Genomic DNA, 27,589 nt, shown 5'->3' on the forward strand with positions numbered 1-27,589 from the left:
GCAAGCAGGCAAGCCAAGGGAGGGCTCGTACTCTGCCTCTCTCTCTGGGGGCCTGAAGGTGAACAGACACACTCATCAGATGTGAGGTGATGTGGTGTGGAGGTAACTCAGCCTGCTGGGGTCCAAATCCTGGCTCTGTGGCTCACTAAGTCACAGAGCAATTCATTCAACCTCAGTGGGTCTCAGTTTCCGCCTCTGTAAAATGAGTCTAGTAGTAAGAGCTACCCCAGAGCACTACTGTGAGGGTCAAATGAGCTGGACATACAGTTGGATATACAGGTTTTTGTATTTTGCTTAGTACAAAAACCTGTGTATCCATGATGAGCTCATTCATCATGAGCTATTATTATTGCAAACACCCAGCCCCAGGGGTGAAAACACATTCACATCTGGATCCACACACCCAGAGACATTACCCAGACACAGGCACAGGAGGCACTCTGGTACATTAACAGCTCGGCAAGCTCATAGAGGCAGGGTCTGGTCTTCTTATTGTCCTATATATGCCCCATAGCCTGAGCTGGGCTGGGGCCCGTGTCCATAGTCACCGACACACATAGCCTGTCAGCCAGCCACTCTGTACCCAATTCAGACACAAACACTCTCCTTATCCTAACACAGGTGCCCACCCAAATAACCCCCACAGATTTGCCCCCCCACCCCATTCCCGTCTTCACCTTTATTGGGATCCATCTGCTTCCGGGGACATTCTCCCTTCTTCAGTGTGACATCGTCTATGGCAATATCCCCCAGGTAGCCTGAGCCTCGAACCCCCTCAAAAATAATCTGGAGTGGCATCAGAAAGCAGGGAGCAGGCTTTGGGGTGGTTCTGCCAGACAGATTCCACCCCTCAGTGCACCTGGGAGCTCCCCCATCCCACACCCTGCCCGCTTCCATCCTCGGCTCTCAGGAACAAGCATTGAGCCTTCCCAAGTACTTCCTGGCCAGAGCAACCACCTAAGAGCTGGGAGAGCCTGTGAGAGGCCTCCGGGCCTGGCAGACTCACCTGGAAGGGCCCATTGGGGTTGATGGGCACATGTGCCTGCTGCCACACGTTGCCCTTATTGCCACTGAGGGACCAGGCATGCGTGTCCAGAGCCCCTTTGTTCCGGGACCGCACCAGGAGGTTGAGGGATCCTGTGGTAGGTGTGAAGAGAGTGGGGCAGTGACGTCTAGTCGAGGGCACACTTACCCTTCCTGATTCACCGAGCCCTCCTCTTTCGCCACTGCCCACAGCGCTGTCCCTGTTGGATGGGACCTTCTCCCATCACAGACTGGTTCAATGTCCCATTTTCCCAGGATAGGGGTTGGGGAGGGGGGTGGAGGGCAACATGGGAAAGAGACAGACAGCAGCAGGGCTGTACTTCATCAGGACAATTTGCAACTTTTCTATCATTTCTTCCCTTCCTTCTTAATCAGTGAATCCCCCGCCCTCCAAACACACACACGAACGCGCGCACACACACACACACCTCACTCTCCCTCATCTAGACAGAGAAGTTGTCCTAGGGTGGTGGGGCCTATGTCTGAGCACACAGCAGGATTCCAAAACACTCAACACATACTCCTGCCAGTACAAGATACGTGGGATGATTTCTGGAGGTTCAGAAACAGACTTAAAATTTTTTAAATATTTAGATATATGTTTTAAAAGAGGTGAATAAAGCTAGTCCTTCAAACCCATGATTTATCTAATATTGATGCTTAGGACGAAGCTAAGAAAAGAAGAATGAGCTGATTTAAAGAAAGATATTAGTAGAGGTGTGACATAGCCATGGTAAAAATAGTGAAAGTGAAATTTTGGAGGCATTAGTCTGTGAGTGCTGAGCCCATCTGCCCACAGCCACAGAGCCTGGAGTTCTGGAGGGACTGAGGGGCATTGGAAGAGAGGGAGGGGGTCATGGCTTAACTAAGAGCACCCAGGCAATGTTGTGCCCCTTCCCCAGTTCTTCCAGCCTACCTTAAGCCCCCAGTGACATAAAACACCTGGCTCAGAGGGAAGAAGAATCAATTTAGATGGAGCCTGGTGGCTGACATTTCCATGGCACTTCCTACAGACAAAGCCATACCATCTGTGACACCAGATAGACAGACCCCCTGACGAGGAGAGCCACCACATGTTACCTGCTTGAGATGAAAAGAGTTGGCTTGGACCAAGAAGAGGAGGAAAAACACAAGTTCTGGGGACAGCTGGTGCCCAGAACTGCCAGGTAGGGTGAAAAGGGAGGGGAGAGGAGGAACCAGGACAGCAAGAAATAACCTCTTCCCCAGCAGCAGACCCAGACCTGGGTGGGGGGCCCTTACCAGCAGATGGGGCCATGAGAAGGCTGCAACCCACACCCAGTGGGCCAGGAGGTGCCACACTGGCTTTGGTAAGGCCCAAGCCTCAATGCCTTCCAGGCTCTCCACCAGCCCCAAAGAAACCTCTTTCTCTTCCCCCTCCTGCAGACCTTCCCTGTCCCTATCCCCCTGGGGTCCAACTTCAATCCCCATACCTTTTCTTCCTCCCATACCACGTGCCCCAAGGACCCTAACGGGAGAAGCCCACTTTTTCACTGCTCAAACAAAAACTGAATCTCTGCTCTCTTCCCTGAGCACCCCTTTAGCTCCAAGATCTCCCCTGCTCAGGAGCTTCCTGACAACCTCTCACAGGGGTCAGCCAAGGCCCAAGACCTTCATCCTCCCATCCTGCCTTAGAGGCCTGCATTCTTCTTTATCTTCCTTACCTCTGCCAAAGCCAAATGGAACCACATGCTGGAGCCTAGACGTACTCCAGTTTTCCAGCCTCTGGGCTTTTACTCAGGCTGTTCCCACTGCTTGAGATGCCCTTCCCTACCACATTTCCCTGACTAAATCCTTCCTGTGCTTCAAGGCCTCTCTGAAACATCACCTTCTCCAAGAAGTCTTCCTAGGCTTAACCTAGAAATCCTCTATATGTTCTGGTAATTCTGAGTCCTTAAACTGCAGCTCTCCAGGCCCAGCCCACTCTCTGCTCAGGGGCGTGGCCGTTATTGGGATCCATATCTTCTCCCTGTTTGACTCCTCAAGGGAAAGTCTGCATCAAATTGCTATCAGTTCTCGATAATTAAATGGTGAATGAAGAACTTTTCACAACTGTCATCAGGACTTTCATAGAATCTCAAGGTTAAAAGTTACTTCAGGGTGCATCAAATCCAGACCTCCCTGTCATTCATTCATTCATTAATTCATTCATTCAACTAATTGAGCACCACTATGTGCCAGGCACTGTTCTGGGCACTAGAGATACATTAGTGAATAAGACAAAGAACCCTGCCCTCCTGGAGCTTATGCTCAATTGGTAGTAAGCATTATAAAGAAAATAATGCAGAGAAGGGAATAGAGAGTTATTTCAGATGGGGCTGTCAGGGCTCTCTCTGGGAAGATGTGAATGAGGGGAGCGAGAGAATGTTCCAGGCCAGGGAAACATCATGAGCAAAGGCCTCTAAGGCAGGGAGAACAGCAGAAAAAGAGGCCAGAGAAGCAGGTAGAGTGCAGATCAGGCATAGGAGGCCTGGAGAAGATGATGATGGAAGGGGACAGAGTAAGGGAGTAGCACGATCTGGACAGGGGTCACCTCCACAGCATACTTTCTGGACAGACCTCCTGTCCAGGGACAGTAAAGCCCACTCTTTTGCTGGGCATTTCTGATGCTTACTGGGTCTTCCTCGGGTAAGAATCAAATCTGCCCCTGGAAAGCTTTCACTGACCTGTTTGTTCCACTGCCTGGGGAACACTGAGAAAGCTTTGGACCCCAGACTGCTCCCAGATACCCCGGCATCCCAGCTCATAAGGTCTGATTTCCCGGGGCCCTACTGGACCCAGTGTGCTCCTCTTGGCAGCTGGGTCCTGTGTCCCTCCCAAGCTGGGGATAAAGTGACCAACTGTCCCAGTTTTCCTGGGATGTGGGGCTTTTAGTGTTAAAAGTGGGAAAAGGTGGGGCAAAGCAGAATTGGTTTGCATTAGTTACTCCAGCTGGGGAAGCCAAATGGCAACAAAAGGGCTGGTCACCCACCCCACCTACTCCAGCTGTCTTGGCCCCTATCCTTCTGCTGCAGGCATGTGTCACAGTGGCCACTAAATCCTATCTGGTGCAATTAGTTGTTTCATGTCTATCTCTGTCTGTCTCCCCAACTTGACTGCAAGTGCCAAGAGGATGGGAAACTTGTCCACCCCTTTTACTGCAGCACCTGATGCATGGCACAGAGCAGGAGCTCTGGAAGTGATAGCTGCACTGATGAGTTCACTGATTAATGTGACATTCCTACCAGTGCCAACTCTTTCTAAAAGGCATTCCTTAAGTTCGTGCCCACACTTAGGAAGCAGAATTTCCTCCCACCGCTCACAAAGCAGAACACTTCCAACACTTGTTCAGGGTTTTGAGGGAGTCAGTCAGACTTGGGTTGCTATGTGGTCTTGGGCAGATGCTTAATCTCTCTGATTTATATGGTAACACCTCCCTCACCTGGCAGTTGTGAGGGATAATGAGACTACAGATGCAGAGCACCCAGGATGTCACCTGACACCTAGCAGGCACTACATTCATGCAACCTCTTAGCTGGTCCCTGGCCTCCTGTGAACCACCTCTCCCCTGCCCACCCCTCCCCCAAATACACTAGGGCAGACTACCTGGTCCCCTGACTCACCAATGTGCTTCCCATACATGTGGTAGAAGAAGGAGACACAGTAGAATTTGGCGCTGGCATTGTACAGGGGACTCACCAACCGTGCACGGTCCCCCAGCTCCCGTGGCCTTGATGTCTCAATGAACATGTAGTAGCCTGTGGGGGAGTGGGAGATGCGCCAACAGCCTCCTCCTCAACCCACCCAGGTCTCCTTCCACCTGATTCCTTCTCTGCCTTAGTCTCAACTGCCTGAATCCCAGATGCCTCACCCCCTCCCACCTCATCCTCCCTGCCTCACAGCACGGGAGTCCAGGCCAGCCTTCATCAGTTCTTAGCTCTACTGAATTTCTTCTTCTTCCTCAATCTCTGTGTCTCCCCCTCAGACTGAGGCTCCCTGAGGAGGGGGTTTCTCCATTAGACTGGGGCTCCCCAAGGCTAGAACCCTGAAGCAGTCCTCCATTCCTAGAAGCGGGCCAAGTTCTCACCCTCAGGGGTGCCGCTGATGTCAGTGGGGGGACCGGTGTTGGGAGAACGCTTGGGGTTCTGGGTGAGGGCGTTCTGCCGTGTCCAGTCAAAGTTGTCTGTCAGGTCCTGGGTGTAGCCACAGATCTTCTCATCCTCAAAGTGGCAGGTGTTGTCTGCATTGGGGTGGGGGGTGGGGTGAGATAAAAAGGTCAGTCTTCTCAGGCCCTCTGGTCCAGCTTTGCTCTCCCTGGCCACCCCTGAGGCAGCTCCCAAGCATCTGGGCAGTAGGCCTAGGATTCTAGGGCTTGAGAAACCAGGCTACAGGGTTCTCGATTAACATGTTCCCAGAACAGGACTTCTCAGCCTTTTTGTGCCACCACAGCTCCTTCTGGCATCTAGTGAAGTCTAAGAACCCCATCTCAGAATAATGGTTTTAGATGCATAAAATGAAATATAAAGGATTACAGAGGAAATCAATTATACTGAAATAGAGTTGTCAAATATTTTTAAACAAATTTGTGGGCTTCTTTATTATCTAATTAAATCACAAGATCTAGTGTTAGGTCTAATAACTGCAGTAGTTTTGAAATACTAATGAATGTAAATGACATTTAGAGATAGCTGCAACAACTTTAAGGTGATGTGAAAACATCAGATTTCTGACGACAAAGTCACAAGTACTAATTATACTACTGTGGTCGGTTGCCTACATTCATCATTGAAGATGTTACATTTCTGCTAGAAGTCAGGGAAAATAAAGAAGTAAGTGTATGCCCTTGCAGATTCCAGATTCAGACTCCCTGAATTCTACACACAGATTCTTTGGGGGTCCATGGGTCTCAGATTAAGGACTCCTGCCCCGGGGAACAGGGCGTATGAATTGGTCTGGCCTTCCTTTTGGAGATAGTGAGTGATGCTGAGTGATGCTGAGTGAAGATGAAAGGCCCTGAGTTAGAGACATCCTCCAACTCTACCCCTGTCTCCACCTTTAAGCCCCAGAATAAATCCTAGATGCAAACATCTCCATGCCTAGCCCTGCTCCCTTCTGCTTCTCCTTCCAGCTGCTGGCCTCACCCCATTTTTCTCTGGGTATCTTTTCGGATCCCTTCTTCCCACCAGGGGAGTCTTCGTGTCCCTAAGGGGAAGAGAAGTGGGTGGGGGTATCTCACCTGATAGACTGGGAGAGTTGATGGCTGAGAAAGCAAGCAGGAAAACCAAGTCAGAATCAAGTGGGGCTATGCAGAGGGTGCCCAAGGTTAGAACTAGGGTACAGGGTCCTCAGAGCCAGGACTGGGGGCTAAAGGGGCCTGGCCTGCAGCGACACCACACAGTGGGAGCCCGAAGCTCAGGAACTGTGTGTGGTGGGTGAAGGGGGCTCCCTGGGCATAAGAAGGGCACACTCTTCCCACCACCACCACCACCTACGTTCTGTATAGTGGATGATGCGGGAGGCCATGTCACCAGCCCCAAAGGTGGTGTAGGGCGTGAGGCGGATCTCGTAGCTGTGGGGCACACGGAGGTCAGTCAGGATGTACTCCAGCAGCTGTCCCTTCTCCACACGCCGCACTGGGATAGCTTTCACCATGGCATTGTGCTGATTCAACTGTAGACACAGGGAGTCCCCAGATGCTTTGCAGGCCACGCCCTCCACTAGAGCACCAGCCCAGGCCCCGATATGACTTTGGGGGTCAGCATCAAGGAGCAGAAAAAGCAAAGGACTAGGAAGCCAGGCCCTCAGTTTCCTCATCTGTGGGATAGAGCAATCACCCCCTCCATGCCTACGTACGAGGGATGTCTTAATAATAAGAGACAGCAATACGTATTGAACACTTAATATATACTAGGCACTGTTCTAAAAGCTTCACAACTAGTAACTCATTTAATCCTTAAAATAATGATCCCATGAGGTAGAATATTATAACTTTACCCCCATTCTATAGATGAAGAGACTGAGGCCAAAATGATGTAGCTTGCCCAAGCTCATAGAAAGATAGATTCCAGCTCAGGTAGACTGCCCCAGAGTCACACTCTTACCCTTTGCCTAACCGCCCCCTGGCCTGGGCAGAACCACATGGAATTAGACAGGACATGAGACCAGCATAGTGGCTCTGGCCTCGCATTCTAGAAACTTTGTGGGTGAGTCTTAAGCTCATGCCTTAAGTTTCTGCCTTAAGCTTCTGACATAAGAGTAGATTCTGTGTTTCATAAGCGGAGCTGACTCTGCTCCTCTCCACCTCCACTGACCCGTGAGCAATTCTCAAGTCTGTGCCCAGAGCCTGGATCCAGAAGGGTCAGACCCCTATCACCCTCCAGCTCCTGCTGCTGTGTCCAGAATACTTCCTCTCTGGCACTGAAGAGTTGTCTTTAAGAAGCATCAGTGTGTCCCATCCCCATCTCCAACCCCCTCCCCTGGCTCAGTGAGCACTTCCAGGGTCAGCCAGCATCTGAGCCCCATCCCCATTGGCCCACCTGGCGGACACTGAGTCTGTAGTTGAGCACAGGGTCAACAGCGTCAGGATCCCTCTGGGTCCACTGCAGCACGTAGGAGTAGTTCTTGGACAGCTTGTGGCTGCGGGTGGGGTTGGGGGTGTCGAAGTAAAACTCCGGGCTGTAGGCTTTGGCTGAGAGGGCGGGGAGGGGTGCATGGGGCCATGGAGGGTGGGGAATGGGGAGAGACACAGAGAGAGAAGGTGTGGGAGGAGACAGGATGGGGTAGAACAGAGAGAGGGGATGGGAGAGATAAAGAGAAGGGAATATTGTAAGGAGAGGAGATGGGGGAGGAGATTGGGGAGAAGCCAGGTGAAGTAAGAGGGAAGGTGGGAGATGGAGAAAAGGACGATTGGGAATTCCAAGGGGTGGTGTCGGTGAGAATGGAGTGGAAAGGCCAGAGAAAAGAGAGCAAAGAGAAATTTGGGAAGACAGAAACAGGATGTTACAGAAAACACAGGGAAAGAAGATTGGGCAAAAGACAGGAAGGAGGGTCAAGGATTAAGGTAGAAGAGAAGAGAGAGGACAAGAGAAGAGAAAGGACAGGGATAGAGTGAGGCAAAAAGGTGGGATGACAGGGAAAGCGTGGGAAAACAGGGGAGAGGGGAAGGAGGTGGGAAATGTCACAGGGGCCTCTGGTTGGTGGGGCTGGGGAAGTGGCCAGTGACCTGTGGTGCTAGGCCCCGGCTGTTGAGTGAGGGGATCCAAACAAGAGCTAAAAGGGTACCCAGTCAGTCAGGAGCTGTTGGGAGAGCTGGGGGTGTGGTGGAATCGGGGACAGGCATGTCTGGGGTTCTTCCCAGGGTGCTGTCACCAGTCTGACAGGGAACAGCTCTCCCCAATGGAGGAAAGAGAGACAAGGGTTGGCTACCCCGTCGACCCCTGTCGGTTCCCCTCGCCCCTCGTCACGACCTCCACCCCTTCCTGACCCACTCACTCCCCGTCTGCAGCCCCAAACAGCCCACTAGGAATGACTTCATGAGGAGATAGGGCTAAGAGGGATTTCTGGGCACCGAGAGGCCTGAACCTTTATGGTGATAGACGGCTTAGAATGTGCTCTGGCTGCCCCATCACCACCCAAGAGGTTCCAGAGACGCTACCGAGGGGAGTCTTTGCACCCCTAAACTACAACTCAGGCCCCCCACTTTGGGACTACGGTCTGGAAAGAGGAGTCCCTGGGGCCAAGGATGAAGGAGGAGGGGCTTGAAACATGACGCCTGAGAGGAGGCAGTACCCAGGGCTTGAGTGGGCGGGTTTAAACCTGGTGTGGACCGGGATGACACGGGGCCTTTTACAGAAACAGGTTGAAGCGGAGAGCTGGGATTGGACAAGGTTGTAAGGGGTGGAGCTTATGCCTTGTGTAGGCGGGGCCTAGGAGCCTTTAAAGGGAAGAGTCGAGACCTGGTTTCTGCAGTGCTAGTTGGGTAAAGCCTAGGCGTGGTGAAGGAGGAGCTTGAAGCGGAGGCGGGGGGCGTGTCAGAGTCCAAGGAAGGGGGCTGAGCTAAAACGGGCGGGGCTTAGGACAGGTATAGGCAAGCCTTAAAAGGAGAAGGCCTAGACCTAAAATGAGCATTAGTGGAGTGGACAGGGCTGTAAGAGGAGGTCGGAGGTGAATCCTTGTAGGATGGGCGAGATCTAGACCTAGCAAGGGTGAGGCTTAGAAAGGCAGGGGCCTAAACCTGGTATAGGCGGAAGAAAGGGGGCGGGGTCCAGCGGGGCGTGGGCAGGGCTGGAGTTGGGGTGGAGCTTGGGCCCAAGTGGGCGTGGTTGGGTGGGGCGGGACCCGTGGGACGCTCACCCGAGACCTGGAAGAGGCAGGTAGCCGAGCCCACGTCGTTGGAGATGCTGCACTCGTAGCTGCCGCTGCTGTCGCGGGTGACAGCGTCGAGGTGCAGCTCGGAATGGTCCAGGGCCTCGGCGGCGACCGGGACGGCGGGCGGCGGAGGAGGCAGCAGCTGCCCTTTGAAGCGCCACAGAGCAGAGGCGATGCGCTGGGGGCTGCCTCGGAGGAGGGAGCAGCGCAAGAGCACCGGCCGGCCCAGAGCCTGGCGCACATCCTGGGAGCTGGGCTCCACCTCCGGCGGGACTGGGGGCGGGGGCGGCGGTCAGCGGGGCAAAGGGCATTCTGAAGAGTAGCCCCAATGGAAGAGGCGATGCGCTCGCCCTTACTCCCGTGCCCTAAGCCTGGAAGGGCCTCAGGGCGAATACACATTCACAACACGCTCATGCAGTAGCCACGCTCATATCTCCCCGAGCTGCAGCTTAAGTACCCCCTCCCGGCCATTTCTTCCAACCATGCTTCCCAGACTGGGCCTCTCTACTCATGTCTCAAATGGCCCCCTTACCCCTATATAATGAAAAGCAGCATAACGTCGGGATTTAGAGTCTGATCCCTGGAGCTAGATGGAGTAGGTTCAAATCCCAGCCCCTTTTTTTAATTGTGAGAACTTACACAAGTTACTTAACCGCTCTGTGACTCGGTTTCCCTCTTTGTAAAAATATGTCAAGGAGTGTTTAGAGATATCAGCAACAGAGGGGTTTGGTTGGACTGGGGTGGGTGAAAGGGGGAAGAGGGGGCAGGCCTGGTTGAGAACAGGAGGGACAACTTGGGAGGTAGTCCGGGTAAGACGGTGGGACTCACACTGCACGTTCAGTTGCACCTGGGCCTCGCGCGGGCGCACGTTGAAGCCATTATAGCGAGCTGTGTGGCAGCGGTAGGTCCCGCTCATGTCGCGGTTCACGCGCTCCAGCCGCAGCTTCCCGTCCGGGGTCTCTTCCAAGGGTAGCCCCGAGGGCAGCAGCGCAGCCTCCTTGTCCACGCGGGACCAGAGCACCGGCGGCCGCGGCTTGCCCCGCACCTCGCACTGCAGCTCAGCGGGCGAACCCTCACGCACGGTCACCACAGCCCTGCCCTTGGGCACACTGATGGTGGGTGGCACTGCAGGGGGGTGGAGGGGTGGGTAGGAGCAGGGTTAGAGCTCCCCCCTCCCCTTCCCCCGGGGCCTCCGCTCTGTGGCTTCTGCTTCCAGCCTCCTGGTGCGAGCCTCCCTTTCCCATTCCAGACGTTTCACAGATTTTTCAGTATATCCGATCAGAACTCACCTCCTCAAATCCTCTCCACCTCCTAGGTCTCTAGTTCAGGCTCTTCCAGCTCAGAAAGAGAGCTGAAGTCTTCCTGGCCTTCTTTCTCCTTACCACAACACTACTACGTTTTGGGGATTCCACCTTTTAAACAGTTTTACTAAATATTTCCTCCCTCCATCCCCTCTCTCCTGCCCTTTGGCCCTGCTCTAGTTAAAGCCTCCATCTTCTCTTTCTGGACTGTTATCACAGATGGATAGTCTGTACCCCCAGCATCCTTACCCTTTCGTCCAAAGTAATAAAATATCTGATTTTTAGCAGGGCATGCAGCCAGAATAAAGACTGTATCTCCCAGCCTGCCTTATGGGTAGCCGTAGCCATGTAACTAAATTCTGGCCAATGGGAACGTAATGTAACTAAATTCTGGCCATGTAACTAAATTCTGGCCAACAGGAAATAAGGGTCTTTAAAGAAAGAGGCCATGTCCCTCTTTTCCTCCTTCTTGCAGGCTGGAATGCGGGTTGATGACTGCAGCTGGAACTGCCATTGTGGATGAGGTAGCACACGCTAAGGATAGGAGAACAGTAAGACAAGATAGAGTCTTGGGGCCTGAGGAAGTGGTGGAGCAGAGCCGCTATTTCAGCCTGCACTGCTCACTTGTAGATGAAGAAGAAATACACAGCTAGCTTGTTTAAGCCACTTTTATTTAGGGTTTTTGTTATTCACAGCCAAACCTAATTCAACCCAACACATTGCCCAAACGGGGCGGGGGGTGGGGGTGGGGGTGCTTTCAAAGATTTCCATGGGTCCCATCCCACATCTCATCAAACAAATTAAAATGTCCTACATTAAATATAAATTACAAATAACCCTACAAGGCATGCTGAGGTCTAGTTAGCTTAATTTATACTCTATAAACATTTATGCATTTATTGGCTTTAATTTTGCAGTTTCTCTTTGTATTTTGGAGCCAACTGATTTATTTTTCCAGGTCTAAGCCATTTCTACAGGCCCTTAAAAATCTTGCATGCCCTAGTCATCAGGCTTATGAGCCAATGGAGAAAATGGCCATGTGTCCTGTTGATTACCTTGTTTCTAAAATATCTCAGCTTCCAAACCTTCTGTGCCCCCAAAGGTTAAGGTGTCTCCCTCCTTTGAAGCTGTACTGCCCTCAGGTTAAAGCTCAAACTCCTTGGCTCTGCAAAGTCTCTGCCTCCCCACAGCCTCATCTTCCCTCTCCCATCCTGTGTCCCAGCTGTGAGATCCACTTGTAAGGGACATATTCCCTGGACATGCTAAGTGTCATACACCTTAGGGGCTCCCCATCCCTTCTCTCCTGGGCTTGTCCTCCTGCCTAGCAAATGCTCACATGGGGCATGGCTCCTCTGAGAAGCCGTACCTGGCATCCCTTGGCAGCCTGGTACTCCTTCTCTCATATCTGCAAGATGCTCTGCAGAGCCTGCCTTCAGTTCCTGTGGCCTAGCTAAGGTTTGCCCTTCCAATTCCTGCTTTAGCCCAACAGGTGTATCTGCCAGGCTCGGCAGTGGGCTCTCAGGATGGGTCTGTGGCGTTAGTGGCTGGGTTCCCAGCTCCTCATCCAGGGCCTGGCACACAGTGATTGGCAAAATAGATCTGTGGAATCTATGGAGTCGTGGCCCACTCTTAAAGCCCAGCTCAGGTTAGTCTCCTTCCAGAAGCCTCTCCTGACTCCTCCAGCTTCACCTGGCCTCTCCCTGTGCAGATGTCAGGATGGAAGGATCCTCCAAGGCCATCTGGTTCAATGTCTCACAGAGAAGATACTGAGGGCCAGAGAATTAAGGAGGCTTAGCTGAAGTCAACCAGCTCCTGAATGCAAGGTGCTGGGGACTGGGGATGAGATTCTAGAAACCCTCTCCAGAGTCATCCCCTCCAAACTCCTGTCATTCTCCAAGTGTAAATCTTTTAGGGGTGGCTGAGAGCAGGCTCTGAGGTCAGACTGCCAAATCCCCTTTCCACCACTTATTGTCGTGTTACCTTTGGTAAGTTTTTTGAACTCTCTAAAAACTAAACTATCTATCTATCCCATAAGGTAAATCATGAAGGCAATTGAGATAAATATAACATAGTAAACGCTCAGTAAATGTTAGCCATTATTATGTCATTATTATTTATTACTGGAATAGAGACCCCACTCTCCTGCATAATCCGGCCCCTGCTGACCTCTCCACTCTCATCTCATTCTATTCTCCTAGCCACACTCTCCTCTCAGTTTTCTAAATGGCCCACGCACTTGCCTGTCTCAGCACATTTTCATATGCTGATTCCTTGGCCTGCCTTTCTCTTCCACCCTCCCTTGCTCTCCTTTGCCTAGTAAAATCCCGCCCTTCCCTCAGATCTCAGACCAAACATTCTATTCTAGGAAACTCTTTCCTGACTCTCATGTATCACAGTTTGCAGTGATATATTTAGTTGTGAAACTATCTGAGAACGATAGTTCAACGAGGGCAGAGCCTATTTTGCCCACCACTCTACCTCAGCACGTAGCACAGCACCTGGCATATAATAGGTGCTTAATAAATGTGGGTGGCATGAACGAATAGTATTCTCTCCACTCTGGCTCCCCTTTCCCAAGCTGTTGCCCGACCTCCCGTCTGTGAGCCTCGCCAGCTCCCTCACACCTCCCCACTGCCCCTCCAGCTGCCCACCTGTCTCAGAGGAGATGTTGACCTCGACGCTCAGGTCAGGCACAGGTGCCCCTGGGAAGGAAGCCACACACAGGTAGGTACCGTAGTCGCTGAAGTGCAGGTCAATGAGCTCTAGGCTGCTTGTGACAGCGGGCAACTCAGGGTCATTTCGGGTCACCAGCAGCCTCTTGGACATACGTGCTGGCTTGCCATTCTTGAACCACTGGTAGGTCACCTTCTCCTGGGGTACTGCATCCACATGGCATGACAGCTTCAGGTCCTGGCCCAGCTGTATGTTTTCACTCTCTTTGATCACATCTGGGGTGATCTGGAATGTGGCATTCTTCATGGCTATAGGTGGATGAGGAGGGAAGGGTGGCTGGGGCTGGCCCGAAGCCAGGGTCTATGTCCCACCCCCAACCAGACCCAGCTCCTCCCCTTGAAATGGCCCTCCTGAAGGTTAGGGTCTACAACCCCCCACTCCATGAGAAACCATCATTTTTGGAAATTGCTTGGAAATTGTTCTGCTTGCTCAGATGCATTTTTAAAAGTTCAAAAACGCTCGCTGTAGAAAAGCAGGTTTAGTAATCATTAGAGCCACTGTTGACTGAACATACACTATGTGAGAGGTACTGTTCCAAGCACTTTACATGGGTTTACTCATTTAACTCATCCCACAATCTGTGAGGGAGGTACTTTAGTGCCCTCATTTCACAAAGGAGGGTTAAACAGAGGCTCAGACAGTTTAATTCAGAGCCTGTGCTCTTAACCACTATACTTCTTTATCTTTATTCTTGTTTTAAACCTCGAATGTGCAAAATACAAATTTTGGAAGATTGCATCAGAATGTAATAGTGGTTCTGTCTAAAGAATGGGACTGAGGGGAATTGAGGGAAGTTTTAATTCGTACATTTTACCCTTTTGTGCTACTTGACTCTTTGCGACAGTTCATGTAATTTTTATAACAAATCATTTTACATATAATTACATTAAAACACCGTTTAGAAAGAAAGGGGTCTTACCTCTTTAGAAAAATCTAAATATTGTTTGACATTATCTAAGAGTTAGAACTCTTAATACTGGGTGCTAATTGGACAAAACATTGGTACAACAGCCATAAACCAGGACTGGGTTGAGTAAAGCAGACTATATATCACCTTAAGAGGTGATCTCAGTATTTAATGTAAATTGAGATCTCATCAACCCAGTTTTTAAAATCCAAATGAAAACAGGTGGAGAAAAACAGTCTTCTGATGGGAAAAGTGCCATCAAAGAAAAAAAAAGTCACTAGATAGCCAAGATCTCGCTACTTTCTTTCTTGCTCTGATTAACTAAAAAGTCATAGAGAGCTAGCTTCTTATTGTGAGGAGACTCAGAGAGAGACTGGTCAATGAAAGATGAACAACAACAAAAGAGCTCATTTCTTCAAAAAAAAACTCTCTCAATTGAATTTGGCAGAAGCTATACTTTACTTTCAAGCACTGAAGAACTGGAAACAGCTTGTATCTTTAAAAAATATAAAATAGATAAATAAACAACAACCTAAAGTTGCACAAGCAGAAGGATTCAAAGTTTTCTCCATGAAGCAGAGTAGTAAAATCAAGATCATACATAGCAGCTAATGCTAACTACTGAGGCTGAAGTTTAGTAAGGAAAGTGCTTGTAATTCTTTAGATCATGCTCCAAGTTTTGTATCATTGTTACATTTAATAATTATCTTCAGACTCAATGAAATGCTTTGCTAATAAAGATTTACATATAAGGTATGTAGAAACCAGTGTACAAGAAGAAAGCCAGGAAATTTATCTTGAAGATTGGAAGTCCACATTTAGCTTTTTGTAACCTATTTTCCATTCTATAAAAAAAAAAAAAAAAAAAGTAGGTAATCAACGCCAGCCCTTCTTACCTCTTGGATTGTTGAGGTTATAATTGGAAATGTGGATTGTAAATGCCTGTAAATAAAACTATATACATTTTAGTATGGCCATCTATTGGTAGGGAAATAGAAGTGCCAGGAACATGCTTCCTCAGCATATCTCACCTACCAAGAAGAAACAGACAGGTCCCTCTCCCATAGTTCCTGGAGGACAGGGACCCTGTCTGCCTCCGAGTTCCTTCCCACCCCTCCAGAGCCACGTACATCGCACCAGCAGGTTGACAGTCTTCTTGGCAGGGTTGCCCACATTGTTGGTGGCTGTGCAATTGTAGTAGCCAGAGTCCAGGGCCTGTACTGAAGGGATGCTGAGGGTGCCACCTTGGGCCAGAGCCCCCAGGGGCAGCGGGCCTGGCCCGTGGGACCACTGCAGCTGGGGTAGGGGATCACCGCCTGTCAGCAGACACTGCACCGTCACATTCTCCCCAGGGTTCACCACCAGAGTTTCATTCACAGACAGCTTCAGGGCTGGTGGTGCTAGGAGGACAAGGAGGTAGGGTCTTAGGAGATTGTGAGGCAGAGCTGAATGTGGAGGATATAGGAAGCCAGGGAAACCATGGGGTGAGGGAAGGCTTGGGGCGGGCGGGGGAAGAAAGGGGAGAAGGCAGGGAGCAGGCAGAGGGGAGGAGGGGATGTCACTAGTGGTAACATGCCTAGAGTCCTGTGTGGGGTGAGGCACTGTCTCCTGGTTGGGGAGTCAGCTCAGGTAGGCAAGGGTATGGGCGGGAAGTTCCTGTACCCGTGGTGTTGGTGAGCCGGAAGGTGATGGCCTTGTCTGGGATGCCACACACATTGCGTACAGACACCTGGCAGGTATAGCTGGCGTAGTCCTGGGGCCGAAGGTTCTTCAGCTTCAGGACCTTCGTCTCCCCCTGGGCAGCAAAGGATCACTGGTGTGAGGAGTCTGCTTGGGCTCCCAGGGGTCCCTAATATATTTACCCAGCACCAGAGGCCAAAGCAAATTCCCATTCTAATTCTTATCTTATCCCCAGGGAGCCCGAGCCTTGGTGGGTGCTGCACTCTCCATACCCTGGGCTTCTCTGTGTTCGAGGTTGCCCTGGTGCACACTGGCCAGAACCAGGCCTCAGCTTCTCCACTTTGGGAAATGGAGGGGTAAGGGAGAAACCCTGTTCTGTCCTGCAACCCGTACAAACATGGAGCTGGTTCCACAGGCCATGGCCACATGTGACACTCTGACAGCCACTGAGGAAAGCTACCTCTGAAAGCCCTCCCTGGTAGAATGGCTTCATCATCATTTTCTGGGACCATAGGGGGCCTGTGAGAAGTGGAGTCATCTGTCTGCCCCCAACTCCTGCTGTGTCTGCCTATGGGTTCCCAATACTCTGCCAACCGGCAGCAGGCAGGGATGACTTGCCTGCCTCTAGGGGGTGCCTTTGCTTGTTCTGAAGGATATGTTGCCTTGGGGGATCTCCTGTCCCTATCACTGTTCCTTGAGCTTTCCGTCTCAATTTCATCTGCCCCAGGGTGTCTGAAGCCCAATCAGGATGCATGCTTCTAACATCAGAACAATGTGAAAGTCAGGGCAGTCCCAAGAACTGCAGAGTAATGCCTCCACACCCATGTCCCCTCCCTTGTTGAGTGCAAGAGGAAGAGTGTAGGGTGAGCCATGAGGGGACCAGGCCAGCTACTGCCCATCCTGACCTGGGTGTAGAGGGGCTCATAGATGTCCACCCCATTGTCCTGGCTGTGGGACAGGGTATCAGAGCCCCGCTTCCAGATGAAGCGGGCAGGAGGGTTGGAGTTGACAGTACAACGCAGGAACACCGTCTTCTCTTGGTAGAAGTTGCCTCGAACATCGCTCACTGTCTGATGCACCGTCAGCACTGGCTCATCCAGGTCTGCAAGGGCACAGCCCCAATGGAGTCAGGACTAGATTACTCCAAGGAGGGGAGTTGGGCTCCTGGCAGCCCTCAGGGAAAGCTGAGCTGCCCTCAAGGAAGCTTCCAGAGAGCCAGATACTCTCCCAGCCCTGCAAGCTTGACCAACCTTTCGTCAGGGGACTGGACTTGATGTCTTCCCAGCTATCCCTCCCCAGGAACCCGCATGGGGGTTACTATCTTCACCCTCCCATCAAGAAATGGAGTAAGCAGCTACAGACTGGAAATCAGGAAACCCTGGTTCAAATCCCAGGTTAGCTATTAATTTGTAGTGCGACTTGCCCAAGTCCTTTCTCTGCCTGCTTCCTCACTGGTAAATTGGACTAGATTGGTGATTCTCATCCCTGTTTGCACAATAGAATCATATGGAGATTTTCATTTTAATACTGATGCCTGGCAATGCTCATTATTGTGTTAGAAATCAGAAGATGGTTGCCTCTGAGGAGATTATTGACTGGGAGGGAGCATGAGGGAAACGTTTAGGGTCCTGGAAATTCTCTTGAAATGGATGGCGTTTACATGTACACATACACATGTAAGAATTCATTAAATTGTACATTTAAGGTTAGTGTACTCTAATTAATATAGGTTAATCCTCAATAAAAAAGAAAAGTTTGAGAAAATAAATCCCAGTGCCGGGGCCAAGCCCCCAATCAACGCCATCAGAACCTTGGGAAGTGAGACCCAGGCACCAGTATTTTTTTTTATTATTTAAGGTGAGGCAACCCTTGGTTGACCTCACAGATTGCAAGGACCTTGTCAGCTTACAATCCCATATTTTTTTTATTTTTTACACCTATAGCACCTGGTCTTCCTAGGTGGTCTCCCATCCAAGTATTAACAAAGCCCAACCCTGCTTAGCTTCCGAGATCAGATGAGATGGGGCTTGTTTAGGGTAGCATGGCTATAGACTGGCACCAGTATTTTAAAAAAAAGATCCCCTAGAGATTCTGATGTGCAGCCGGGGTTGTGAACCAAAGGCACCAACATTCCACATTCTAACGTCCTAAAACAGGTGGTCCAATATCCTTACCATTCTGTCCTCCTTCCACAGCCCACTTGGATAAAAGTCAAGGCCATGGGCAGAGGTGGGGCATTGGTGAAATATGAGCCATGTCTATCAGCCCCTTCCAGCACCAGTAACTTGAGAAATGACCCTCAGCTCCAGGTTTTGGCAGCCCCCTGGGTGGCTGATGAGGGACAGAAAAGAGGGTGTGGGATTCCATTGCTCATCACTCTATCAGGTTCCACTTGGGGAGCATACGGCATACTTAATGGGTAGGTTCATTGTAGACATTAAGATGGTACCAGACAGGCCCTTGAGCCTGGCCGCACAGCTTCTGGGTACCCGGGTCAGACTGGATGGGCATGGAGGTGGGTAGCGAATGGGGAGATAGCCTCTAGTGGTGAAGGGGATAATCTACGGAGGGCAGGTAGGGACTGGAGGCTTCCCATTCAAGCAGCAGCAAGGACTGAGGGGTGCTTGGTTTTGCATGAGGTGGGGTAGGGAAGTTTCAGAGCTGGCCCAGGATAAAAGCAGAAGCCTGAGGTACTGTGGGAAGGGCACTGGACTATAGTGAAGAGACCTATGCCTGTAAGTAAGCCAGGCATGTAAGCAATACTAAGAGTCCTTGGTATTTTGGTTTCTTCATTTGTGGAATGGGTATAATCCAATCTGTCCTGCCCTCCCTGACCACTTTAAAGGGATGTTGCAAGGTTCATATGGGATTACAGATGGGAATGTGTGAATGGTATAGGTAGTATACATTGGAGGAACAGCAGAGATGCCCTCTCTAGCATGGAAGAGAGAAAGTCTCTTCTGTCCTCTAACAGGGGTGCCCCTTCTCCACCGCACCCCCACCCCCATCCTCCTTCCCAGCCTGAACCCCGGAGCCAGGCAAGGAGGGCCCTGACTCACACTGCACGTCCACGCGGATGGACTTGATGGCGGGCACGCCTACACCATTCTCGGCCTTGCAGTAGTAGCGGCCGCCCTGTGTGCGTGCGATGCGCTCAATGCGCAGTGTCTCGTTGAACACCGACGTCTCCTGAAATTTGTCGGATGCGCTACCGGCGGTCTTGGTCCACCGCACCTAGGTCCGGTGAGGGAGGATGTGGTAAGAGATAAGAGTCAGATGCAGCAGTGAGGGTGGGGGGGCCTCTCCTCTGGCCCCCATGGTTTTTCACAAGTGTACGTGGGGCATACACAGGCCTAAGAAACTAACCCAAACAGACTTGTGGGAATACACAGGCAGGGTAAGACACTTCAGGGAAGAGCCTGGGGAATCGGAGGTCAGATGGATGAGGCTTTAAAGAAAGCAATATAGTGCAATGGTTAAGAGCATAGATTTGTGGGCAAGTTACCTAATCTTTCCTGCCTTCTTTTCCTCATCTGTAAAATGGAGAATATTACCCCTCTCTTAGGGTTATTGGGAGGATTAAATTAACACATACTTAGTGCCTGGCAAACTAAGATTACTCATCTCTTGGCTTCAGATATCTCATCTGTACAAAACGTCTATGTGGTAGCCAGCCTCCAAGATGGCCCCAAATCATCTCTGCCTCCTGGTAGTCACACCTTTCTGTAGTGCTCTCCCACTTTATAGCAGGGATAGTCTGTGTGACTAATAGAATGTGGTAGGAGTGATGTATGTCACTTCCAAGATCAGGTTATAAAACACTATGATTTCCATCTTGGTTGCTTTCTTGGGTCCCTCGCTCTGGGGAAAGCCAGCTGTCATGTCATGAGCAGCCCTATGCAGAGGTCCTACAGGGGAGGAAGGAAAGCCTTAGGTCAATAGGCACGGAAGTTAGCTTGGAAGAAGATCCTCCAGCCCCAGTCAGTCTTCAAATGACTATGACCTAGTGAAATACCCTGAGCCAGAACCAGCCAGCTCAGGTGCTCCGGGATTCCTATCCCATAGGAACTATGAGACAATAAATGTTTGTCGTTTTAAGATCCTAAGTTTTGGAGCATTTGTTATGCAGCAGTAGATAACGATAACTATTATATATCATAATACCCACTTTGCAGAGTAATTGTAAGGTTTAGAAACAAAGTATATAAAGCACCTAAGTGTGGAGCCTGGTATGTATTAGTCACTCAACAGCTGTCTATTATTATTAACATTGCCTTAGATTATGGGACATTATCAAGGATCACACAAGAAACTGGATCTACTACTTGAAGTACCAGAGGCTTAAGAAAAACTGAGCAGTTCCAGGTTACTTAGTCCTAAGGATTGGAGGATGGGGTAGGGAAGCTCCCATCTTAAAGATGAAGAGGACTGCTTGTTACTGAGACAGGGCAAGGCCCCTGATCCTGGTGAATAGGTCAGGCCATAGATCATAAAAACAATAAGGTTTGGAGAAGTAGGTGAAAGGGCAACCTTCTCATGCATGGAGGGGCAACTGCAGGCCATAATGTTGCTACTCTCATCCCATGGCCACCCTAAAATCTACCCTCATGGACCTAGAGGTTACAAGCTTGGGGAAGACTACAACCAGTTTCAAGCAATCCATACTCACATAAGAGGGTGCTTTAAAGAGAGAACAAGGCAATAAAAATATCTTTTCTTTTTGTACTTGACTTTTGTGGTTTTAACATGATTTTTCTAGATGGTGTTTGTTTACATACGTAGAACATGGTTTGCCTTATCCATCTCAGGGTTTGTACCTTTCTTCAGTTCTATAAAATTCCCAACCATTAGCTCTTTAAATACTGCTTCCTCTCAGTTTTCTTTAGTCTCTCCTTCCAGAATGCCTGAGTTTATGTTGTAGATTCTCATTCTATCCTCCATGTCTCCCAACTTCCTCTTCACATCTCCAGCTCTTTTGCCTTCTCCAGACTGCATTGTGGCTGATTTTCTCAGATCTATCATCCAATTCATTAATTTTCTCTTCAGTTATCTCTATGATATCAAGGCCAAAATTTTCAAAAGACTACATATTTTTTTCCCTAGGATTTCTATTTGCTTTTTTCCATATCTAACTGATCAGTTTTCATAACCTGTCTTACACATTTGATTCCTTCCATTATCTCTTTAAACATTTTCAACGTGCTCTATTATCGCTCTTCCCTCACATACTAATTGTTCAATTATTTGAGTGTGTGGACTGGTTCTCCTAGCACTGTATTTTTAAATGGGTTTTAAATTTTCATTCCACAGGCTCATAATCAGTGGGAATTATTTTCCACAGAAGTCTCACTTAGGCTCTGATAGGCCTGTCTGTGGTGTAGTTGGTTGCCTATGTCTAATATACACGGGTTCACATGTTCCAACCAGATTTTATGTTAGTTTCTCAGCTTAGGGTTTCCTTATCACTTAGATAGTACAAGACACAGACAGGCTTAGGGTTATGCTCTCTTATGGGTGACCCTGTTTGTACCCATACCCTGAAGAATAAAGTCTGTGCCCTGCTGTGACTCTGGGCTGTGCGACTAAGGTCTTCTGGTCCTCATTCATAGGTGGTGACACTCTTGTTGAGCTTCCAGCTTTAGACAGGGTCCAGTTCCAGCTCCTAGCCATAGACAGCCCTGTGACTTTAACTCATATCCCTTCAATATGTGCACTAATACTATTATTCTTTAGGTGAGTATACAGTCCAACTCCCTCCAAGGATCAGGTTCTTCAACTTCTGCTCACTACCATTGCTATAGAGTCTTTCTTCATTTTGGCCCTAGGGATTCCCTCTCTCTCAATATTTGGAGTGGAGAATTCCATGTCCACTCAGTTTCTCATCCTGACCACAAAATGGGCTATGAGATGATGCTGCTCCTCTACGAGACTGGATGCTCCATGACAACAGGAACTGTAGCTGTATCCTTAGGTCCCATCATAGTGCCTGACACATAGCAGGTGCTCAATGAATATTTATTGTAATGATATGAGCAAACAAGGAGTTAGGAGGCATTTCAGGGGCAGTGAGCAGCAGTGGTTAAAGCAGGAATGAACAGGGTATACTTAGGCACGTTTGACTGGAGCACAGGGTGTGAGGAGGATGGCAGTGGGAGATAAGACAGGGAAGGCAGGGGCGTAGATTGTGGGAGGTCTTCAATTTCACTAAGAGCCTGAACTGGATCTGGTAGTTAATGGGGAGCCATGGAAGGTTTTTGAGCTGGACAGTGATATGATGTAGCAGGCTGGAGGATGAGGATTCTGGGAGCATGGTGCAGGGATGGGTTAGAGGGGAGATTTGAGAGAATAGGAAGCCAGTGAGAGGCTACTGCAGTGGTCCAAGGAATAGGACTGAAGGACTGACCTAGACGGGTAATGAGGAATAGAGAGAAGAACTAGCAAGAGACAAAAAAAGAAAGGCCTTGGGCTGGCTAGATGCAAGGAATGAGATGGGGCAGAGTCAAATATGAGCCCAAGGGTTTAAGCCTAAGTAGCAGGAAAAACAATGAAACCAAGGATGGAAATATAAAAATGGATTCATGTACATACAGCCATAGCCACGGATGATTCATAAATATGGTGCACAAGGGACACACAGATGGCCAGTGCAGCTTTAGGGAAAAATGGCCCAGCTGCCTCCCTGGCATCAGGGAGAACCATCCCTAATGGTCACACCTGACATGAACACCAGCCTGAAGACTGGCAGCATTGTTTTCACTTCTAAACAAACCTTTGAGAAGGAGCAAGCAGTGATCACAGTTTCCGGTTGAAAGAGTCTTTAGGGGTTTCTTGCCCATCTGCTTGCCTCAAAGGCCAAACCTACTAAAGCCATCCCTGTTCCCAAAATTATCACCCCCCCCCCCCGAAAGGGTTTTCTATTTCACTCTCCTTCCTAGGATATAATCAAAACCTTTTCTGCTGCTCTTAAATGTCAAAGCAGCTCACCAGCAAATTCTACACATCCCTCCAGCCCACCACCTCCTGCCTCCTCCCATCAACTCTCAGTAATAACCAGCCAACACTTCTTGCCTGAACCATACAGTTGGTCTGGGACAAAATTCACCTGGCATTTCCAGATACTCAGCATCTGTTGCTTTCTAATTGCTTTGAGTCTTTTAACCTCGAGGGTGTGAAGCTTGCCTATCAGAAGCCTCGTGAAATTGAGATTGTATTATATGTTGTTGGTAATTCCTAGAGCCCCCAACCCAAAGACTGGTACAATGTGAAAAATTGTGCTAAGCTATGGTACTGGATTAAAATTCTGCTCCTGCCTCATAAGAGCTGTGTGACTTTGGGAGTTTACCCCCGCCTCATAAGAGCTGTGTGACTTTGGGAGTTTACCCAACCTCCCTGAACCTCTATTTCCTCAGCTGTAAAATGGGGGCTTTAATGCTTTCCTCCAGCATGGTTGTGATGAGCCAGAGAGAAAACACTGACAAAAGCACCTAGCATAGTGCTTGGCACACAGTCCACCCTCAAACAGTGGCTGAAGGTACATCTGAGGATGTCTGTTAGACAGATACAAGAAATGGGGTGGGACTAAATGACTGACATTCAGTTTTCCCCTTGGCCATCAATGTTTTCAAGTGAATAAGCCCGCAGCCTCCAGTCCTTTCCCAGAGTTCATTTTCCAGCTATTTCCTTAGCCCCAGTCTCCTGTCTTCTGTTTATTTGCCACTGTCTGCCTCTACTCTCGAACTCCTACTGCCTCTTCTCAAGCTTTGATCCCAGAATGGGTATGGGAAGTGAGGGGGTGAGGGCAGGAGGAGCCCCACACAGGCTGGGTGGGGGCTTACCTGGGGCCGAGGGTGCCCTGTGACAAGGCACTGCAGCACAAGGGTGTCCCCCTCCCGGATGGTGTAGACACGCTCACTGATGTTGTCCTCTTTGACCACACATGCTTGGCCTGCGTGCACGATCTGGGCCTGGGCTGGAGCTGGCAAAGAGGGGGGAGGTTTAGACAAGAGGCACTAGGGCCGGAGAGGATCTGAGGCGCCCTCCTGAGTATGTCACGGGGAGGGGTCAGCCCAGTCCTCCCCAGGCTATTCTTCAGAGGCCTGACCCCACTGAGCTCAGAAAAGAATCCTCCCAGGGCCCGGATGTCAGAACTAGAGGGGCCAGAAACACCCCCTTGCAAGAGCTCTGTGCTCTTCAGTAAGCTGATGAGGGCGAGGGGCTTTGTAATCTGTACAGATTGGTTATCAATCAGTGAGCATCATTGTCTTAGCAGCCTCCTGTAGCGGAGGCTGCTGATGATCCACCCAGCTTCCCACATCTGGCCAGTGCATCCATCCCCAGCTGCTCTCAGTGATAGCTGCTGGGTGCAAAGAGCTCACCTTCCCCTAGGAATTGCCTTTAGCCGGTGGGAGCTGCCTGGGTCAGAAATGCCTAGGACATCACCTTCTTTCCCAGTACACATATTCACACACCCAATGGACTGGCAAACATGGGTGCAAATGCCCAGTGCCCTTGCCTCGAGATGAGACGACCATGTTGCCGTTCATGCGCCAGAGCTCCCACCCCTAGACCCCAGAAATGGATTGAAGCTAAGCCAGCTGAACCACATTTTTGCCTAGTTGCTTCCTTCATCCCCTTCATTTCTCCTGGGAGCATTTTCTCAGCAAATCACTTGCCTGAACTGCACCTACTCCCAAATATCCTAGGCTCTGCTTTTAGAGAGCCTAACCTAAGATTCTCCCCAACCCCAAAGACTACACATTCCCCTCACCCAAAGGCCTGTTAATTTTCCGTCATTGCTTCCTGAGCCTATGTCAGCCTCTTCTCCAAGGGACAGAAGTTCTCACAGGGGGCCTGGAAGCTCTCAAAAAACTGGTTCCTCCCTGACCTCTCTCACAGTGCCCAGGGCTGCGGGAACCTAAAGGGGAAATGATTGAACTGGAAAAGTTCACAGTCCTTCCCTCAATGTCAAGCCTCACAGTCCTAAAGACAAACCAGCCCCCAGCCCACCAATGTGTGAGCTCTGGAAAGGAGGGCAAGGCCCCCAAGTTCACACCTGTCTGCTCACAGTTGATGGCAAAGAGTGTGGAGGAGGGAGAGCTGATCCAGGGCACAAAGGACACAGGCAGTGAACACTGAGTCCTTGCCCTAGAGAGGTGCACAGAGGTGAGATAAAACCTGTTCATAAAATATGTGACTTCCTCCAGGAAGTGTCCCATGATTGACCTGCACCCTCCCTCCTTCCAAATCGGTCACAACAAAGCATTAATCTGTGTGTCTATCAAATTCAGAGTTCTTGTATTTCTGCCTACCAGACCATGAACTTCACCTTGGCATCTCCAGCACAAGGCCTTGAATACAGCAAGCACTCAGTGGATATTGAACGAATGGATTTACAAGAATATCCCATGGTGCAATTGCTAAGCATTATAAGAGAGGAACAAGTCCCTAGGAGGTCAGGGGAGAGAAACATCACCATCTGCTAGAAGAAGAATCACAGGAGGCCCTATGGAAGAGGCAGCTTTTGAACCAGGCCTCAAGGAACAGAGAGGCTTCGCATCAGTTGACAGGGCAGAGTCCTACATTACATATTATGGTTCACTTGGGGTAAACCACTAGTGATCTTTGGGCTTGCCTTTGTTTTCTCATTTCTAAAATGGAGAGAATGCTTTCAACCCTGAGAACTCACAAAGGTGAATGTGATAATAACACAAGATAAATGAGAAGTTCTTAGCAGAACTCTAATGTGTTCTACAGATGTCTCAAGTAGCACCATAACAGACTCTCTCCAAGCAACACTGATGGGACAGACACAAATCAATTATAGAGGGGGGTTCACAGAAGCATTCTGGCTGCAGAATGAGAAGCTGGTGGGGCAGCAATTGGGAGTGACACAGGCCATGTTTAAACATAAGAGTCTCTCTAAACAGCAGCAGGTTCTACAAACAGTGGCAGCTGCCACCAACCCAGAATCTGAGTGTTCAGGAGACCATCCTGCCTGCCTAGCTGCCACAAAGGAATGAACCTAGACTAGTTGTCAGGAGGCAAGTTGTGTGACCTTAGGCAAGTCAGATCAAAGCTTCTCCACCTATAGGAGGGGAGAGGATTGGATGACCTCTAAGGTCTTTTTCAACTCACACTTTCTATGAATTTTGTGCAGAGTCCCTATGTAAGATGCACCCTAGAATCTGAGGAATGAGTCTAACACTGTCGCCCCCTATAATGAAGACGCATAAACAATACCATAACATGGTAGAGATAGCCATCTGTGGCCAGGGTCTCCAGGAAATCTCATCAGGAAACGACCCACCAATGCATGCCAGTTGCTGATAAGACCAGGAGATCACATGGCTGCCTACAAGAGGCTTAGGGTAACAAAGACATTGATTTAACAGACTTCAATGCAAGATAAGCTATAATCTTGGACATCGTGGTTTGCCTACAGCCAGGTAGTATTCTAATGACAGACGCTTTGGTGATTGATAAGGAATACTGAAAAAGAGCTGGAAAGCTAAACTTTCTCAGGTTCCAGCCATCACAGGCCAAAAAAGATGGGGCCTGGCCAGCAGACACAGGTATCTTGCCTGACAGGTGTACTTCCTCATTGGAGATGGGGCTATCGGGCATGATGGCTGATGACACCATTCAGATTATCCAGACATTGAGCAGTGAGCTGCTTCAGGGTATCTTTAGGAGCCAGCAACATGGCAGAAGACATCAAGACCAAAATCGAGAACTACCAGACTGCCTCTTTTTGACAGTTTCTCCAAACAGAATCAGACCAGGAACTGATGGCAGAACTACCTGAATTTCCACCGCAGTGAGAGGGCAATAATGCTAAAGGGGGTGATGCCTCCGTGTGCAAATGGTACCAGCATGTGCACAAGTCCCTCTGCTCCACATCCTGGGTGTCAGCCTGGGACAACCGCTGGGCAGAAGGCACATTTCCCGGGAAGATCTGAACTGGCTCTACGCCGCCCCTCCTCTGTCCTCCATCCTACTCTCAGGGAGGTGAAGGGGACCTGGGTACATCCCACCCTGGGATCCTGAATCCTGGCTCAACTAATGATAAATACTTGTTGGAAAAGTGTAAAAAAAAAAAAAAGATTATCCAACTCCTTTTGATGACATTAATATTAAGACTATCCAACTCTAAAATGGTAGAACTACTTTGGAAGAGATTTTGGCAGTACCTACTCCAGCTAATGTATTCCCATGGTGCCACAATTCCAGTCCTGGGTATGTATCCAATAGAAATGATTGCTTATGACAACAAAACAATAGAATATTCATAACGCATTTATTCATTATAGTCAAAAACAAGAAACAACCTATAGGTCCATCAGGGGTAGCTCAGGTAAATAAATTCTGGTATATTCGTGCAACAGACTATTACTCAGAAGTGAAAAATGAACTACTGATAGACACAGAGACACTACTGCATCTCAAAGATACAATTTAAGTAAAAAAAGTCAGATACAAAAGAGTAAATAGGGAATGACTTTATCTACTTGAAATTTAAAACTGGAAAAACCAATCTTATAGTAACAGAAATCTAAACGGT

General features: G+C 49.5%; 1 protein-coding gene and 2 pseudogenes across 1 annotated transcript in view; 1 reads left to right on the forward strand and 2 right to left on the reverse strand.

Moving 5' to 3' along the window:
- MDGA1 (MAM domain containing glycosylphosphatidylinositol anchor 1) overlaps window positions 1-27,589 on the reverse strand; it is a 55,179-nt gene that overhangs the window by 1,314 nt on the left and 26,276 nt on the right. Inside the window, exons 2-16 of the mRNA XM_011354551.2 lie at window positions 23,865-24,004; window positions 19,089-19,263; window positions 16,935-17,131; window positions 16,012-16,144; window positions 15,480-15,749; window positions 13,361-13,690; window positions 10,237-10,533; window positions 9,394-9,681; window positions 7,578-7,729; window positions 6,534-6,711; window positions 6,278-6,301; window positions 5,129-5,281; window positions 4,665-4,799; window positions 1,007-1,137; window positions 678-786 (exon numbers count right to left, since the gene is read on the reverse strand). Of these exons, the coding sequence (XP_011352853.1) occupies window positions 678-786; window positions 1,007-1,137; window positions 4,665-4,799; window positions 5,129-5,281; window positions 6,278-6,301; window positions 6,534-6,711; window positions 7,578-7,729; window positions 9,394-9,681; window positions 10,237-10,533; window positions 13,361-13,690; window positions 15,480-15,749; window positions 16,012-16,144; window positions 16,935-17,131; window positions 19,089-19,263; window positions 23,865-24,004 (2,712 nt within the window). The remainder of the gene's footprint in view (window positions 1-677; window positions 787-1,006; window positions 1,138-4,664; window positions 4,800-5,128; window positions 5,282-6,277; window positions 6,302-6,533; window positions 6,712-7,577; window positions 7,730-9,393; window positions 9,682-10,236; window positions 10,534-13,360; window positions 13,691-15,479; window positions 15,750-16,011; window positions 16,145-16,934; window positions 17,132-19,088; window positions 19,264-23,864; window positions 24,005-27,589) is intronic.
- LOC111736177 lies at window positions 17,964-18,082 on the reverse strand (annotated as a pseudogene).
- On the forward strand, window positions 26,730-26,988 carry LOC105288395 (annotated as a pseudogene).

Source organism: Pteropus vampyrus, unplaced genomic scaffold (genome assembly GCF_000151845.1).
Source record: "Pteropus vampyrus isolate Shadow unplaced genomic scaffold, Pvam_2.0 Scaffold18, whole genome shotgun sequence".
Lineage (NCBI taxonomy): Eukaryota > Metazoa > Chordata > Mammalia > Chiroptera > Pteropodidae > Pteropus > Pteropus vampyrus.